This window comes from Bombina bombina, chromosome 3, assembly GCF_027579735.1.
Source record: "Bombina bombina isolate aBomBom1 chromosome 3, aBomBom1.pri, whole genome shotgun sequence".
Taxonomy (NCBI): domain Eukaryota; kingdom Metazoa; phylum Chordata; class Amphibia; order Anura; family Bombinatoridae; genus Bombina; species Bombina bombina.
Genome location: NC_069501.1, coordinates 612,857,688 through 612,876,908, shown reverse-complemented (window position 1 = coordinate 612,876,908; position 19,221 = coordinate 612,857,688). Strand labels below are relative to the sequence as shown.

Genomic DNA, 19,221 nt, shown 5'->3' with positions numbered 1-19,221 from the left:
ATCTATCTATCTATCTATCTATCTATCTATCTATCATTTATCTATCTATCATTTATCTATCTATCTATTATCTATCTATCTATCTATCTATCTATCATTTATTATCTATCTATCTATCTATCTATCTATCTATCATTTATCTATCTATCTATCTATCTATCTATCTATCTATCATTTATCTATCTATCTAGATATCTATCTATCATTTATCTATCTATCTATCTAGCTATTAAACATTTGCTGCTGTTAAAAATGTTTCCCCAAATATTCATCAGCGGCACTATTAAACAAACGTTAACATTCATTTTCTTTATATGAATATAATGTTCCAAAGCTATAGGTGAAAAAGGGAGTAGTTGCTTAGTGGTGACATTAGCCCCCTTCTGTTCTCCCATGGATACCTATAAAAGTTATTTGTTTAAAATTAAAATAATTTTAATTTAAAGTAGAATATTTAAAGGGACAGAAAACCCCAAAAATGTATTTCATGATTTGTATAGAACTTATAATTTTACTTTAATTATCTAATTTGTTTCATTGTCTGTTGTTATCCATTGCTGAAGGAACAGCATTGAACACATCTAGTTAGCCAATCACAAGAGACAAATGTATGCAGGCACCAATCAGCAGCTAGCTCCCACTTGTGTAGGATATGTGTGTATTCTTTTCCAACAAGATACTAAAAGAAAGAAGCACATTTGAAAATAGAAGTGAATTTAAAAACAAAATTTATGCTTACCTGATAAATTTATTTCTCTTGTGGTGTATCCAGTCCACGGATTCATCCATTACTTGTGGGATATTCTCCTTCCCAACAGGAAGCTGCAAGAGGATCACCCACAGCAGAGCTGTCTATATAGCTCCTCCCCTAACTGCCACCTCCAGTCATTCGACCGAAGACAAGCAAGAGAAAGGAGAAACTATAGGGTGCAGTGGTGACTGTAGTTTAAAAATAAAAAACACCTGCCTTAAAATGACAGGGCGGGCCGTGGACTGGATACACCACAAGAGAAATACATTTATCAGGTAAGCATAAATTTAGTTTTCTCTTGTAAGGTGTATCCAGTCCACGGATTCATCCATTACTTGTGGGATACCAATACCAAAGCTATAGGACATGGATGAAGGGAGGGACAAGGCAGGCGCATAAACGGAAGGCACCACTGCCTGTAAGACCTTTCTCCCAAAAATAGCCTCCGAAGAAGCAAAAGTATCAAATTTGTAGAATTTAGAAAAAGTATGAAGCGAAGACCAAGTCGCCGCCTTACAAATCTGTTCAACAGAAGCCTTATTTTTAAAAGCCCATGTGGAAGCCACTGCTCTAGTGGAATGAGCTGTAATTCTTTCATTAGGCTGCTGGCCAGCAGTCTCATAAGCTAAGCAGATTATACTTCTTAACCAAAAAGAAAGAGAAGTTGCTGAAGCCTTTTGGCCTTTCCTCTGTCCAGAGTAGACAACAAACAATGCAGATGTTTGACGAAGATCTTTAGTAGCTTGTAAATAAAACTTTAAAGCACGAACCACGTCAAGATTGTGTAAAAGACGTTCTTTTCTCCAACATAGGTGTGTCCGGTCCACGGCGTCATCCTTACTTGTGGGATATTCTCCTCCCCAACAGGAAATGGCAAAGAGCCCAGCAAAGCTGGTCACATGATCCCTCCTAGGCTCCGCCTACCCCAGTCATTCTCTTTGCCGTTGTACAGGCAACATCTCCACGGAGATGGCTTAGAGTTTTTTAGTGTTTAACTGTAGTTTTTATTATTCAATCAAGAGTTTGTTATTTTAAAATAGTGCTGGTATGTACTATTTACTCAGAAACAGAAAAGAGATGAAGATTTCTGTTTGTATGAGGAAAATGATTTTAGCACCGTAACTAAAATCCATGGCTGTTCCACACAGGACTGTTGAGAGCAATTAACTTCAGTTGGGGGAACAGTGTGCAGTCTCTTACTGCTTGAGGTATGACACATTCTAACAAGACGATGTAATGCTGGAAGCTGTCATTTTCCCTATGGGATCCGGTAAGCCATGTTTATTAAGATAGTAAATAAGGGCTTCACAAGGGCTTATTAAGACTGTAGACTTTTTCTGGGCTAAATCGATTCATTATTAACACATATTTAGCCTTGAGGAATCATTTATTCTGGGTATTTTGATATGATTATATCGGCAGGCACTGTTTTTGACACCTTATTCTTTAGGGGCTTTCCCTAATCATAGTCAGAGCCTCATTTTCGCGCCGGTATGGCGCACTTGTTTTTGAGGACAGCATGGCATGCAGCTGCATGTGTGTGGAGCTCTGATACATAGAAAAGTCTTTCTGAAGGCATCATTTGGTATCGTATTCCCCTTTGGGCTTGGTTGGGTCTCAGCAAAGCAGATTCCAGGGACTGTAAAGGGGTTAAATATAAAAACGGCTCCGGTTCCGTTATTTTAAGGGTTAAAGCTTCCAAATTTGGTGTGCAATACTTTTAAGGCTTTAAGACACTGTGGTGAAATTTTGGTGAATTTTGAACAATTCCTTCATACTTTTTCGCAATTGCAGTAATAAAGTGTGTTTAGTTTAAAATTTAAAGTGACAGTAACGGTTTTATTTTAAAACGTTTTTTGTGCTTTGTTATCAAGTTTATGCCTGTTTACAATGTCTGAACTACCAGATAGATTGTGTTCTGACTGTGGGGAAACCAAGGTTCCTTCTCATTTAACTATATGTATTTTATGTCATAAAATTTTTTTAGTAAAAATGATGCCCAAGATGATTCCTCAAGTGAGGGGAGTAAGCATGGTACTGCATCATCCCCTCCTTCGTCTACACCAGTCTTGCCCATACAGGAGGCCCCTAGTACATCTAGTGCGCCAATACTCCTTACTATGCAACATTTAACGGCTGTAATGGATAATTCTATCAAAAACATTTTAGCCAATATGCCCACTTATCAGTGAAAGCGCGACTGCTCTGTTTTAGAAAATTCTGTAGAGCATGAGAACGCTGATGATATGGTTTCTGAAGGGCCCCTACACCAGTCTGAGGGGGCCAGGGAGGTTTTGTCTGAGGGAGAAATTTCAGATTCAGGAAACATTTCTCAATAAGCTGAACCTGATGTGATTACTTTTAAATTTAAGTTGGAACATCTCCGCGCTCTGCTTAAGGAGGTGTTATCCAATTTGGATGATTGTGATTATCTGGTCATTCCAGAACCACTATGTAAAATGGAAAAGTTCTTAGAGGCCCCGGGGCCCCCCGAAGCTTTTCCTATATCCAAGCGGGTGGCGTACATTGTTAGTAAAGAATGGGACAGGCCCGGTATACCTTTAGTACCTCCCCCCATATTTATAAAATTGTTTTCCTATAGTCGACCCCAGAAAGGACTGATGGCAGACAGTCCCCAAGGTCGAGGGGGCGGTTTCTACTCTACACAAGCGCGCCACTATACCCATAGAAGATAGTTGTGCTTTCCAAGATCCTATGGATAAAAAATTAGAAGGTCTGCTAAAGATGTTTGTTCAGCAAGGTTCCCTTCTACAACCAATTGCATGCATTGTCCCTGTCACTGCAGCCGCGTGTTTCTAGTTTGATGAGCTAGGAAAGGCGATTATTAGTAATTCTTCTTCTTATGAGGAGATTATGGACAGAATTCGTGCTCTTAAATTGGCTAATTCTTTCACCCTAGACGCCACCTTGCAATTGGCTAGGTTAGCGGCGAAAAAATTCTGGGTTTGCTATTGTGGCGCAGAGCGCTTTGGTTAAAATCTTGGGCAGCGGATGCGTCTTCCAAGAACAAATTGCTTGACATTCCTTTCAAGGGGAAAACACTCTTTGGCCCTGACTTGAAAGAGATTATCTCTGATATCACTGGGGGCAAGGGCCACGCCCTTCCTCAGGATAGGTCTTTTCAAGACCAAAAATAAACCTAAGTTTCGTCCCTTTCGCAGAAACGGATCAGCCCCAAGGGCTACGTCCTCTAAGCAGGAAGGTAATACTTCTCAAGCCAATCCAGCCTGGAGACCTATGCAAGGCTGGAACAAAGGAAAGCAGGCCAGGAAACCTGCCACTGCTACCAAGACAGCATGAAATGCGGGCCCCCGATCCGGGACCGGATCTGGTGGGGGGCAGACTCTCTCTCTTCGCTCAGGCTGGGGCAAGAGATGTTCTGGATCCTTGGGCGCTAGAAATAGTCTCCCAAGGTTATTCTCTGGAGTTCAAGGGGCTTCCTCCAAGGGGGAGGTTCCACAGGTCTCAGTTGTCTTCAGATCACATAAGAAGACAGGCATTCTTACATTGGGTAGAAGACCTGCTAAAAATGGGAGTGATTCATCCTGTTCCATTAGGAGAACAAGGGATGGGGTTCTACTCCTATCCGTTCATAGTTCCCAAAAAAGAGGGAACGTTCAGACCAATCTTAGATCTCAAGATCTTGAACAAGTTTCTCAAGGTTCCATCGTTCAAGATGGAAACCATTCGAACACTCCTTCCTTCCATCCAGGAAGGTCAATTCATGACCAAGGTGGATTTCAAGGATGCGTATCTACATATTCCTATCCACAAGGAACATCATCGGTTCCTAAGGTTTGAATTCCTGGACAAGCATTTCCAGTTCGTGGCGTTTTCTTTCGGATTAGCCACTGCTCCTAGGATTTTCTCATAGGTACTAGGGTCCCTTCTGGCGGTGCTAAGACCAAGGGGCATTGCTGTAGTACCTTACTTGGACGACATTCTGATTCGAGCGTCGTCCCTTCCTCAAGTAAAGGCTCACACGGACATTGTCCTGGCCTTTCTCAGATCTCACGGATGGAAAGTGAACGTGGAAAAGAGTTCTCTATCTCCGTCAACGAGGGTTCCCTTCTTGGGAACTATAATAGACTCCTTAGAAATGAGGATTTTTCTGACAGAAGCCAGAAAAACAAAACTTCTAGACTCTTGTCGGATACTTCATTCCGTTCCTCTTCCTTCCATAGCGCAGTGCATGGAAGTGATAGGTTTGATGGTAGCGGCAATGGACATAGTTCCTTTTGTGCGCATTCATCTAAGACCATTACAACTGTTCATGCTCAGTCAGTGGAATGGGGACTATTCAGACTTGTCTCCGAAGATACAAGTAAATCAGAGGACCAGAGACTCATTCCGTTGGTGGCTGTCCCTGGACAACCTGTCACAAGGGATGACCTTCCGCAGACCAGAGTGGGTCATTGTCACGACCGACGCCAGTCTGATGGGCTGGGGCGCGGTCTGGGGATCCCTGAAAGCTCAGGGTCTTTGGTCTCGGGTAGAATCTCTTCTACCGATAAATATTCTGGAACTGAGAGCGATATTCAATGCTCTCAAAGCTTGGCCTCAGCTAGCGAGGGCCAAGTTCATACATCAACCATCAGGGGGGAACAAGGAGTTCCCTAGCGATGGAAGAAGTGACCAAAATCATTCTATGGGCGGAGTCTCACTCCTGCCACCTGTCTGCTATCCACATCCCAGGAGTGGAAAATTGGGAAGCGGATTTTCTGAGTCGTCAGACATTGCATCCGGGGGAGTGGGAACTCCATCCGGAAATCTTTGCCCAAGTCACTCAACCGTGGGGCATTCCAGACATGGATCTGATGGCCTCTCGTCAGAACTTCAGAGTTCCTTACTACGGGTACAGATCCAGGGATCCCAAGGCGGCTCTAGTGGATGCACTAGTAGCACCTTGGACCTTCAAACTAGCTTATGTGTTCCCGCCGTTTCCTCTCATCCCCAGGCTGGTAGCCAGGATCAATCAGGAGAGGGCGTCGGTGATTTTGATAGCTCCTGCGTGGCCACGCAGGACTTGGTATGCAGATCTGGTGAATATGTCATCGGCTCCACCATGGAAGCTACCTTTGAGACGAGACCTTCTTGTTCTAGGTCCGTTCGACCCACTCCAGCTGACTGCTTGGAGATTGAACGCTTGATCTTATCAAAGCGAGGGTTCTCAGATTCTGTTATTAATACTCTTGTTCAGGCCTGAAAGCCTGTAACCAGAAAAATTACCACATAATTTGGTATATCTGTTGGTGTGAATCTGCAGGATTCCCTTGGGACAAGGTTAAGATTCCTAAGAGTCTATCCTTCCTTCGAGAAGGATTGGAAAAAGGATTATCTGCAAGTTCCTTGATGGGACAGATTTCTGCCTTGTCTGTGTTACTTCACAAAAAGCTGGCAGCTGTGCCAGATGTTCTAGCCTTTGTTCAGGCTCTGGTTAGAATCAAGCCTGTTTACAAAATTTTGACTCCTCCTTGGAGTCTCAACCTAGTTCTTTCAGTTCTTTAGGGGGTTCCGTTTGAACCCTTACATTCCGTTGATATTAAGTTATTATCTTGGAAAGTTTTGTTTTTGGTTGCAATTTCTTCTGCTAGAAGAGTTTCAGAATTATCTGCTCTGCAGTGTTCTTCTCCTTATCTGGTGTTCCATGCAGATAAGGTGGTTTTGCGTACTAAACCTGGTTTTCTTCCAAAAGTTGTTTCTAACAAAAACATTAACCAGGAGATAGTTGTGCCTTCTTTGTGTCCTAATCCAGTTTCAAAGAAGGAACGTTTGTTGCACAACTTGGATGTAGTTCGTGCTCTCAAATTTTACTTAGCAGCTACTAAGGATTTCAGACAAACTTTGTCTTTGTTTGTTGTTTATTCTGGTAAACGGAGAGGTCAAAAAGCAACTTCTACCTCTCTCTCCTTCTGGATTAAAAGCATTATCCTATTGGCTTATGAGACTGCCGGACGGCAGCCTCCTGAAAGAATCACAGCTCACTCCACTAGGGCTGTGGCTTCCACATGGGCCTTCAAGAACGAGGCTTCTGTTGATCAGATATGTAAGGCAGTGACTTGGTCTTCACTGCACACTTTTTCTAAATTTTACAAATTTGATACTTTTGCTTCTTCTGAGGCTATTTTTGGGAGAAAGGTTTTGCAAGCCGTGGTGCCTTCCATTTAGGTGACCTGATTTGCTCCCTCCCTTCATCCGTGTCCTAAAGCTTTGGTATTGGTTCCCACAAGTAAGGATGACGCCGTGGACCGGACACACCTATGTTGGAGAAAACAGAATTTATGTTTACCTGATAAATTACTTTCTCCAACGGTGTGTCCGGTCCACGGCCCGCCCTGGTTTTTTTAATCAGGTCTGATAATTTATTTTCTTTAACTACAGTCACCACGGTAACATATGGTTTCTCCTATGCAAATATTCCTCCTTAACGTCGGTCGAATGACTGGGGTAGGCGGAGCCTAGGAGGGATCATGTGACCAGCTTTGCTGGGCTCTTTGCCATTTCCTGTTGGGGAGGAGAATATCCCACAAGTAAGGATGACGCCGTGGACCGGACACACCGTTGGAGAAAGTAATTTATCAGGTAAACATAAATTCTGTTTCTTTGAAGAAGGATTAGGACACAGTGACGGAACAACAATCTCCTGATTGATATTCTTATTAGATACCACCTTAGGAAGAAACCCAGGTTTGGTACGCAAAACTACCTTATCTGCATGGAAGATCAGTTAAGGGGAATCACACTGCAAGGCAGATAACTCTGAAACTCTTCGAGCCGAAGAGATAGCTACCAGAAACAGAACTTTCCAAGATAAAAGCTTGATATCTATGGAATGCAGAGGTTCAAACGGAACCCCTTGAAGAACTTTAAGAACTAAATTTAAACTCCATGGCGGAGCAACAGGTTTAAACACAGGCTTGATTCTAACTAAAGCCTGACAAAATGCCTGAACGTCTGGAACATCCGCCAGACGCTTGTGCAAACGAATAGACAGAGCAGAAATCTGTCCCTTTAAGGAACTAGCTGACAATCCCTTCTCCAATCCTTCTTGGAGAAAAGATAATATCCTGGGAATCCTGACTTTACTCTGTGAGTAACCCTTGGATTCACACCAATGAAGATATTTACACCATATCTTATGATAAATTTTCCTGGTGACAGGCTTTCGAGCCTGAATTAAGGTATCAATGACCGACTCTGAGAAACCACGTTTTGATAAAATCAAGCGTTCAATCTCCAAGCAGTCAGACGCAGAGAAATTAGATTTGGATAGTTGAAAGGACCTTGAAGTAGAAGGTCCTGCCTCAGCGGTAGAGTCCATGGTGGAAGGGATGACATGTCCACCAGATCTGCATACCAAGTCCTGCGTGGCCACGCAGGTGCTATCAAAATCACCGAAGCTCTCTCCTGCTTGATCTTGGCAATCAGATGAGGGAGCAGAGGAAACGGTGGAAACACATAAGCCAGGTTGAAAGACCAAGGCGCTGCTAGAGCATCTATCAGCGCTGCCTTGGGATCCCTGGACCTTGCTCCGTAACAAGGAAGCTTGGCGTTCTGACGAGACGCCATGAGATCCAGTTCTGGTTTGCCCCAAAGTTGAATCAACTGTGCAAACACCTGCGGATGGAGTTCCCACTCCCCCGGATGAAAAGTCTGTCGACTTAGAAAATCCGCCTCCCAGTTCTCTACTCCTGGGATATGGATAGCTGATAGATGGCAAGAGTGAACCTCTGCCCATAGAATTATTTTTGAAACCTCCAACATTGCTAGGGAACTGCTTGTTCCCCCTTGATGGTTGATGTAGGCTACAGTCGTGATATTGTTCAACTGAAATCTGATGAACCTGACCGCAGCTAGCTGAGGCCAAGCCTGAAGAGCATTGAATATCGCTCTTAGTTCCAGAATGTTTATCGGAAGGAGTGTCTCCTCCTGAATCCACAAGCCCTGAGCTTTCAGGGAGTTCCAGACTGCACCCCAGCCCAGAAGGCTGGCATCTGTCGGTACTATTGTCCAATCTGGCCTGCGGAAGGTCATACCCTTGGACAGATGGACCCGAGATAGCCACCAGAGAAGAGAATCCCTGGTCTCTTGATCCAGATTTAGTAGAGGGGACAAATCTGTGTAATCCCCATTCCACTGACTGAGCATGCAGAGTTGCAGCAGTCTGAGATGTAGGCGGGCAAACGGCACTATGTCCATTGCCGCTACCATTAAGCCGATTACTTCCATACACTGAGCCACTGAAGGGCGAGAAGTAGAATAAAGAACACGGCAGGAATTTAGAAGTTTCGACAACCTGGCCTCTGTCAGGTAAATCTTCATTTCTACAGAATCTATCAGAGTTCCTAAGAAGGAAATTCTTGTGAGAGGGGATAGAGAACTCTTTTCTTTGTTCACTTTCCACCCATGCAACCTCAGGAATGCCAGAACAATGTCTGTATGGGACCTGGCGATTTGAAAATTTGACGCCTGTATTAGAATGTCGTCTAGGTAAGGGGCTACTGCTATACCCCACGGCCTTAGGACCACTAGGAGTGACCCCAGAACTTTCTTAAAGATTCTTGGTGCCGTAGCTAACCCAAAGGGAAGAGCCACAAACTGGTAATGCCTGTCTAGGAAGGAGAACCTGAGAAACCGATGATGATCTCTGTGTATCGGAATGTGCAGATAAGCATCCTTTAAGTCCACGGTAGTCATATATTGACCCTCCTGGATCATAGGTAGGATGGTTCGAATAGTCTCCATCTTGAAGGATGGGACCCTGAGAAATTTGTTTAGGATCGTGAGATCTAAGCTTTGTCTGAAGGTTCCCTCTTTCTTGGGAACCACAAACAGATTTGAATAGAAGCCTTGCCCCTGTTCCTCCTTTGGAACTGGGTGGATCACTCCCATAACTAGGAGGTCTTGAACACAATGTAAGAATGCCTCTCTCTTTATCTGGTTTGCAGATAATTGTGAGAGATGAAATCTTCCTTTTGGGGAAGAAGCTTTGAAGTCCAGAAGATATCCCTGGGACACGATTTCCAACGCCCAGGGATCCTGGACATCTCTTGGCCAAGCCTGGGCGAAGAGAGAAAGTCTGCCCCCTACTAGATCCATTACCGGATTGGGGGCTGATCTTTCATGCTGTCTTAGAGGCAGCAGCAGGTTTTTTGGCCTGCTTTCCTTTGTTCCAAGCCTGGTTAGGTCTCCAGACCGGCTTGGACTGGGCAAAATTTCCCTCTTGTTTTGTATTAGAGGAAGTTGAAGCTGCGCCACTCTTGAAGCTTCAAAAGGCACGAAAATTAGGCTGTTTGGTCCTTAATTTTTTGGACCTATCCTGAGGAAGGGCGTGACCTTTTCCTCCAGTAATATCAGAAATGATCTCCTTCAGTTCAGGCCCGAATAGGGTCTGCCCCTTGAAGGGAATGTTGAGAAGCTTATACTTTGAAGTAATGTCAGCTGACCAGGATTTAAGCCATAGCACCCTACGCATCTGAATAGCAAAACCTGAGTTCTTAGCCGTTAGTTTGGTTAAATGAACAACGGCATCAGAAACAAATGAATTGGCTAGCTTAAGAGCTTTAAGCTTGTCAAGGATATCATCCAATGGGGTTTCTACCTGTAGAGCCTCTTCTAGAGACTCAAACCAGAAGGCCGCAGCAGCAGTGACAGGGGCAATGCATGCAAGGGGCTGGAGAATAAAACCTTGTTGAATAAAAATTTTCTTAAGGTAATCCTCTAATTTTTTGTCCATTGGATCTAGAAAAGCACAACTGTCCTCGACAGGGATAGTTGTACGCTTCGCTAGAGTAGAGACTGCTGCTCCCTCCACCTTAGGGACCGTTTGCCACAAGTCCCGTGTAGCGGCATCTATGGGAAACATCTTTTTAAAAACAGGAGGGGGAGAGAACGGTACACCTGGTCTATCCCATTCCTTAGTAATAATTTATGAAAACCTCTTAGGTATTGTAAAAACATCAGTGTAAACAGGCACTGCGTAGTATTTATCCAATTTACACAATTTCTCTGGGATTACAATGGCGTCACAGTCATCCAGAGTTGCTAAAACCTCCCTGAGCAACACGCGGAGGTGTTCAAGCTTAAATTTAAATGTAGCCATATCAGAATCAGGTTGAAGTGTCTTCCCTGAGTCAGAAAAATCACCCACAGATAGAAGCTCTCCTTCTTCGGCTCCTGCACATTGTGAGGGTATATCGGACATAGCTACTAAAGCGTCAGAGAGCTCTGTATTTGTTCTAGCCCCAGAGCTGTCTCGCTTTCCTTGTAACCCTGGCAGTTTGGACAATACTTCTGTAAGAGTATGATTCATAACTGCCGCCATGTCTTGTAAAGTATACGCAATGGGCGCGCTAGATTTACTTGGCGCCCCTTGAGTGGGAGTTATAGGCTCTGACACGTGGGGAGAGTTAGTCGGCATAACTTCCCCCTTGTCAATTTTCTCTGTTGATAAATCTTTTAAAGCCATAATATGGTCTTTATAACTTATAGTAAGATCAGTGCATTTGGTACACATTCTAAGAGGGGGTTCCACAATGGCTTCTAAACATAATGAACAAGGAGTTTCCTCTATGTCAGACATGTTTAACAGACTAGTAATGAGACCAGCAAGCTTTGAAAACACTTTAATTAATGTGAAAAAGCTGAATATAAAAAACGGTACTGTGCCTTTAAGGAAAAAAGCAGTTAACTCTATGAAATTTTTACAGTGTATATAATAGACTAAAATAGCATTGCACCCACTTGCAAATGGATGATTAACCCCTCAGGTTCAAAAACGAAGCAAAAAAACAGTAAAAACCGTTAAAACAGTCACAAGCAAACTGCCACAGCTCTACTGTGGCTCCTACCTTCCCATAAAACGACTTTTGTAGGCACAAAACCCTTTACAGAGGCCCAATATGTCAGGGGACTCGTTCAGGGAAGCTGGATGTCTCAGAATGTAAAAACAACTGCGCAATTAGAGCGTGAAAATAGGCCCCTCCCACCATGCACTCAAAGTCAGAGGACCTTAAAAAACTATTCCTAGGAGTAAAATAACAGCCATGTGGAAAACTAAGCCCCAAACAAAGATTTATCACCTCAGTAAAAATCGTTCTTTATATATATGCAAACGTTTTATATACTAAGCCATTATAGAAAGTAATATGAAAATTACTTTTTACTGCAAGCATGATGCCAGTCGTTTATTAAATCACTGCAATCAGGCTTACCTTAACTATATCAGGCACTGTCAGCATTTTCTAGTTCTTATCATCCTCTAGAAAATAATATACTGAACATACCTCAGGGCAGTTAATTCTGCAGGCCGTTCTCCCAGCTGAAGTTTCCTCATACTCTTCAGTTATGTGTGAGAACAGCAGTGGACCTTAGTTACAACCTGCTAAGATCATCAAAAACCTCAGGCAAATTCTTCTTCTAATTTCTGCCTGAGGTAAAAAACAGTACAACGCCGGCACCGTTTAAAAATAACAAACTTTTGATTGAAGATAAACTACACTAATTCACCACATCTCTCTAGCTACTTCCCTTGTCGAGAGCTGCAAGAGAATGACTGGAGGTGGCAGTTAGGGGAGGAGCTATATAGACAGCTCTGCTGTGGGTGATCCTCTTGCAGCTTCTTGTTGGGATGGAGAATATCCCACAAGTAATGGATGAATCCGTGGACTGGATACACCTTACAAGAGAAAGTGTCTTAAAATTACATGCTCTTTCTGATCTTGCAAGTTTATTTTTGACTTTCCTATCCCTTTAATTCCCAATTGATGATTTGGACAACTCAGTTATGTTGGTGAAGAGGTACAAGCTTCCATGAGCATGATATTAAAGGGCCGTAATAGTCAAAATGTGATTTTAAGTCTAGGGTCCCTGCAATATTATATGTTTAACCCCCACAAAGATGCTTAACACACATTAGAAGTTCTGCTTAGGGCCTGCAACATAAGATAAAAACAAAAAGATATACTGGCACTAGTTACACAACTCAGCTGTGTAAATAACACAGCTGATAGGATCAGCCATGGTTTCTGCTTGGAACCAGCAGTGCTCTGTGGGTTCAGAGTGGCACTTCTACTGTTTGTTTAACCCCATGCAGGGATTAAACACATAGGACCAAATTACGAGTGGAGCACAAATGAATGCTCCCATTTGAGCGTTAATAGCGCCAGAATTAAGATTTTTGCCCTCATCGAGTTGCACTATTATATGAGTTGAAAGTAAACTGTTTTTGTTCTTGCGCTAACCCGACAAGGGCAAAAATCTGAAGTTAGAACATTGTGTGCACATTCCCTTATTCCCCCATAGAAGTCAAAGGAGAAAAAAAGTAGAACCCCCCCCCCACTCTTGTGCAAACCCGATAGCATATTCTCATTTGCACTAACCCAACATGAAAATATGAATATTTTACATTCCAATGTTCTTCACATAGCAGAATATGTTCTATTTATTCATAAATAAATAAATATTTCTACATATATCTGATGTTTTTTTGGTAAAATATATATATCTATACCTATATGTATAGATGATTATATATGGGTATAGATATATAGGAATATCTATTTAAAAATACATAGAAAATATTCTGTGCAATATTTATGTGAATGCAAAATATTTACAGTAAATACATGATAGAAACCTTTATTAAATATAAATATTGCATAAATATGCTTTTGCATGTTTTCATCCACTCAACGGCAAAGGGCTCCAATGCGATTATATATATATGTACACATATATAGGCATTTTTATATATATATATATATATATATATATATATATATATATATATATATATATATATATATATATATACACACACACATGCATATCCATATTTAGACATGTATATGCATGTATCTCTATATTAAAGCCCTTTGCCTGCCTTTTTTCTCTAACACCTGAGAACTCATATCTTTCAGCCCTTATAACCTTTGTGTGCAATATTTTTTATTAGATAGTGTTATTATATGTGTAACTATACTTTGCAATGTATTTTTGATGTGCTTTGTGCAACTTTTTAGTTTAACGAAATTGACCAGAGCTCTGAAGTCACTGTAATCATTCTAGGGTTTACTTTCAACTCATAATACGAGCTGTAAGCCTGACAAGCACAAACCCTCGCAATATACCCTTTATCGCTTAGGCGCAGATATTTGCGCTCCACTCGTAATCTGGCCCATAGTAGTTCAGGGTCACTATTCTTAAAATGACATTCTCTGAGAAATTAGAGCATGTCTTTTTTTACTATTATGGCGCTTTAAGAAGTTAGGTTATCTAAGAGCACACACTTTTAAATGAAACAAAGAAAAATAAGTACAATATCCTTTTTAACAAAAGGGATAACTACTTTAAGAAATTACACCTGACTCCTTTACTATCCCCCTTCACATCATGACATCATGTTCAATTTTCTGAAAACTGCTGCACCTTAAACCTTAAGCTTTAATGACATGTAAAAAGATGGTCTGACCTGGAATTAAAATCAGTGATTCTAATTTAAAAATATTTTATGATAACTTGATAGCTAGCCAATCAATTTGACATTAATCTATGTCCCTGCTGCTAGAATAAAATTCCTTAAATAGACTCCAGTGCTTAAAAAAAAAACACACTCTCAGCCATCATCAAATATTAAATCTGTTGCACAAATGTAGTTGTGTGTTTTAGATGCTTGGGAATTGGCAGAAGGAATGTGCCAGAGCAGACCCCTCCTCACCCACCTCTACTGTGTAAAGCTATCCAATGTCCCACCTCTTTTACCCAGGAGGTCATTACATATTCATGGGCTGTTCCCCTTCTCCTCAACCTCACCCCGTCAGTGAGTATCAAGAGGCTGCATCCCAGTCTCCTGTCCTCAGGATCTGGTAACACAGGGATAACTGGTGCTCCTGCTTCGGCCAGAAGGAGCTTCCAGACCTGCATTTGGCTTTTCCCATTTCCCCCCACCCCTTCTCTCAGGTTGTCTGCTGTCCAGTTCTTCACATGATGGCCAGCTCTTGGGGTATCCTTCGCCTCTCTCTGCTCCTTCACTTCGTCTGCTTGTCCCTGGCACAGTTTGTAAGTTACTTCCTTTCCTTGGATCTGCTTTTTTTTCTGTTTATGGGAATGAAGACAAAAGTTAAGGAGTTTATTTTTGTAGGTGTATACATATATTCTATATAGAAACAATGTAAATTAGAGTTGTGTATACATGCAGTTAACCTGACTCAGAATGTTTATGTTTGGAAAAGTAAAATATTATTTGCTAGGCTAGGCTGGATAAAAACAAAAAACAAAATGGTTAATAACAGAACAAAAAGGATATTTTTGAGTGGCAGATTGGTTCTGCCGATGACACTTTTTTGGCCTAAGTTGCAGTTAAGGAGCTCAGCGTTTGTGTACTGTCTATAACTTTAATTTTGATACTCTTTGACATGATTTGACTGCAATAAATGATTGCACCTTGAAACCTGGAAATGAATTTTCTTTGCAATCATTTAGGAGCGCAGACTGGATAGCAAACATTTATAGAGAGTAAACTGATAATACACTGGAGGAAATGCATAGGGATTAATAACATAAAGGCCTATATTCAGCAAACTGATACATCACTTACCGGTGCTGGAATATACCTTACAGTGTGTTTGTGGCTAGAGCCTTTATTTCTGCAACATCCAGAAAATAAATACATCTGTTTTCCTTTACTACAAAAGCGTATTTGCTAGTTCTGTTGCATTAGTCTGTGGCTATCTTACACCTCTGTGTCAGTTTCCAGGCTTGCCCTGCCCTCCTGTGTGTAAGTATCCACCTTATCTATATTTCACCTAAATGATAGAAATGATGGAGAATACAGTTTCTGTTAAAATGTATTCCTACTGTACATTGTATGAGCAGATAGATATACAAAACTTTTTTTTTACATATCAGATAAAATGGGCCTTCCCAATTGGTTTGAAACTATTCTGTTTTCTAGTATCACTGTGAAAATGCAGTTTTGTTTGTTTGATTCCAGTGTTTCCTTTTAACTTTAGACAAAGTTTATTTCTCTGTAACTCATGGGCAAAAAATGTCATACTGTTTGTAATTAACTATGCTGTGAACAAAAATAGCCAATATGAATAACTCAAGAATCATCAATATTTTTTCATTTAAGTTGTGAAATAATTAGATAATAGTATACTAGTATTTAGTTATTATGTATTTGTTACAGAGTTGTTGCTGTACATTTATGTATGGATAAAATGAGTTATTATTAGTTTTAAACAACTCACTCTGCTTTACAACTACATTTATCAGTAACTATCCTAGAGACTGGAGATTTGAGAGGGGACAATGCTAGAACAGGGCTGTCCAACCTAAAACCTGAGGGCCACAGTGCAGCCCTCAAAATCAATCTATCACTACCCTTCCTCACTCATCATTACTCCTGCCTGCATCTAACTTTATTTGCAACACACAGAGTGCTGCTATCTCAGCAACTAAATGATTAAAAAATGTTTTCAGTGAAAATTCAGTGTATGTATTTCTAAGTCTAGGTATAGATTAGTTTTTTGTCCCTTATGTGGCAAAATGAATACCCATTTAGGTTTATATTGCAGTATATATTGTTGTTTTATTTATTTTTCACTCGCACTTTGAGTTTAATGAATTTTTCACCAGTTAAAATATGTTGCTACCCTGGTAGCTGCTAGAACTAGAGATCATACTGAATTGCTACAAAGCAGCAGAGCAAGTGATTCATGGGATATAAATGGTAAAACAAGATATTATGCTCCGATACTGGTAATTCATGAGATAGAGAAATGGAAACCCAGAACTGACAATATGCTCAGTATGACATTGGGGACATAGTGTCTGGTCTCCTTTTTCTTGTACTGTACAAAATACATACTTCACAAATATAGCATTAGATATAACATACTTCCAGCTGATATGCAAACAAAAACATATATGCATAACCCTTGTAGGAAAAATATGTCAGTATCACAGAAACAAATCCCCAATCAGAAAAAGTGACAGGGACCAAATTCCTCTACACCCTTTTTCTTTATTATCAATTATATATCAATGCACCTATGATCACTGATATAGAGAGCGAGAATAGATCATGCTGTGTGGCATTATAGAGAGAGGATAAAAGATGAATAGAGAGAGAAGAAAAGGATTAGAAGAACATGTGTTAAACTCAAGTATCCACAGTTTACAAATGAGTGGCCCATTGAGATTTTTTTAGCACTTAGAGGACCATAGAATAAACAACATATGTGTGGTTAATAAAAAAACAAAAAGCACAATATTCTGTATAACAAAACAGTTACTTAGCAAATCAGTAGTGAGTTATTGCCTCACCTGTACATACACACATCTCTAGAAACACATACTTTGGAAATATCTGGAGAACACAGGAATGGACTAGGAGTTGAGCAGAGGAATTTACTAAGTGTTTCAAATGGGGAGAGGTAGTGGTGTGTGCAAGGAGGAAGTGGGGTGGAGCACTAGAGGTTCTTGGCCTTAGGTAGGAGAGCACTGTGCTAGAATAAGAGATCATTCACTGGATTTGGAGATTGGCAGGTTTAAGACAAACCAGGGAAGAATACCATTTTGAGTGCTGGCATAAGTAGTTAAGACAAATGCAGTAATATAATTAAAGGGACAGTTTACTCAAAAATTTTCTCCCCTTTAATTTGTTCCCAATGATCCACTTTACCTGCTGGAGTGTATTAAATTGTTTACAAGTAGCTCCTTTACCCTTATATTGGCATTTGAAATTGTTAATTTAGCATGTGGTATCCCCACCTATTCTGAAAGTTTGTGGCCGCGCGTACCAGCTATAGATAAGCTTTGTAAACACAGCCAGCAGAGGAAATTACACTCCCAGTGTGATAAAGCAGAGATAAGGTAATAAAATGTTGATTTTCCATTGTTCTCTCAAAGTATTGGTGATTGTTTTAAGGACAGATATAAGATAAAGAAGCAGGTATATGTGCACAATGTGATACAGTAATGAGATCTGATTATACCTACAAGCTCAACCTATTTTATTAGGCTGTGGCTTCAAAATACAAAATCAGAGCTTTAATATACAGAAATAAACCTTAAAAAGCTAATTTTCATACATTTTTTACTCTGCAGTTGGTAAAAAAAGCAATTGTAAACACATTAAGGGAAAGACTATTTTACAGTATACTGTCCCTTTAAATAGTGTAAATGTACAAAGGACTATGGAATAAGAACAGTGCACTAGCTAACTGGCTGAACCTATACAAGTGGACTTGATTTGCTATGATATTTTAAGAGCTGTGTGCAAAGGTGTGGAGCTAGGTGGAATGCAGAGAGCTGAGACATTTGGCATTCATATGTGAGAACAAAGTTCCTCATTCAGTAGTCACAAGCAGCCCTGATCCTGTTCGCCTCACACACACAGAGCCCCTGAACACAAACAAACTCAGGACATAGAGGCTGCGGCTTGCTGTGATTACCTCTCACTGAAGTTATTGCATGGCCTGCAATGAGCTGGAGTGAAGCAACGATTTGCAGACAAAGCTCCACTTGTGTGCTGAGTTTTACCTATAGAGCATCAGCAGTGTCTGTAGCCAGCAACAAGGGTGCATTGTCCATATACACTTTTCCATATATTTTCACTGCACAGCAGTATCCAAGCTACTTCTTGTGCACTAAACTGCATTATAAAACTTGTCATTGACATCAACAAGGCATTCAGACAACGCTCAAGTGATACAATATAATTTAATTGAAAAGATTTCTAGCTCAAGACAGGAGGCTCCTATTTTACTTTACTTTCTTTATTGAAAATCTCCAGCAGTTCACTCACCATGAAAAAGAAACCAATATCCCCCACCAATGAGGGCTGAGCAGAATGTATATAAGCAGTCTCCTAATCTTGCACTATATTGTGACTTCTTTTAGGGGTCATTATTGCAGCATATAGCACAGTGTTGTATGAACTGAGGAGTTTCTGTAAATCTAGGGCACTGGATAAATCAAATATATAGGAAACTTTTTAATGTTTATAGTTTTGGGCTGAGGTTGCTAATGTCTCATTGACTGTTCCTAGATAGAACTTTAAATGTCCAGCTTCTTTGTTTTCTTAGATTTGCTTTTTTTTTTTTAAAGAAGAAAAATATATTCATCATCATTATTATTATTATTAGAGTATTTTATAATTTCTCTGTAATGAAAGTTCTGAAATTAACTAGTTATTAAAGTTAAAGAGCCATGAAACCCAAACATTTTCTTTCATGATTCAGATAGAGCATGCACAACTTTCTAATTTACTTCCATTATCAAATTTTCCTTTTGCTCTTGTTATCTTTTGTTAAAAAGCAGGATGGTAAACTTAGGAGGGTGCACATATCTGAAGCACTATATGGCAGCAGTTTGTGAAGAATTTTAGCCATTTGCAAGAACACTAGATGGCAGCATTATTTCCTGCAATGTTGTTCTCCAGA

The 19,221-nt window shown here is 40.6% G+C and overlaps 1 protein-coding gene across 1 annotated transcript in view; it reads left to right on the top strand.

Moving 5' to 3' along the window:
• The first annotated feature begins 14,587 nt into the window (after positions 1–14,587).
• COL9A2 (collagen type IX alpha 2 chain) overlaps positions 14,588–19,221 on the top strand; it is a 109,082-nt gene continuing 104,448 nt past the window's right edge. The window contains exon 1 of the mRNA XM_053707221.1: positions 14,588–14,830. Coding sequence (XP_053563196.1) covers positions 14,756–14,830 — 75 coding nt within the window. The 5' untranslated portion in view covers positions 14,588–14,755. The remainder of the gene's footprint in view (positions 14,831–19,221) is intronic.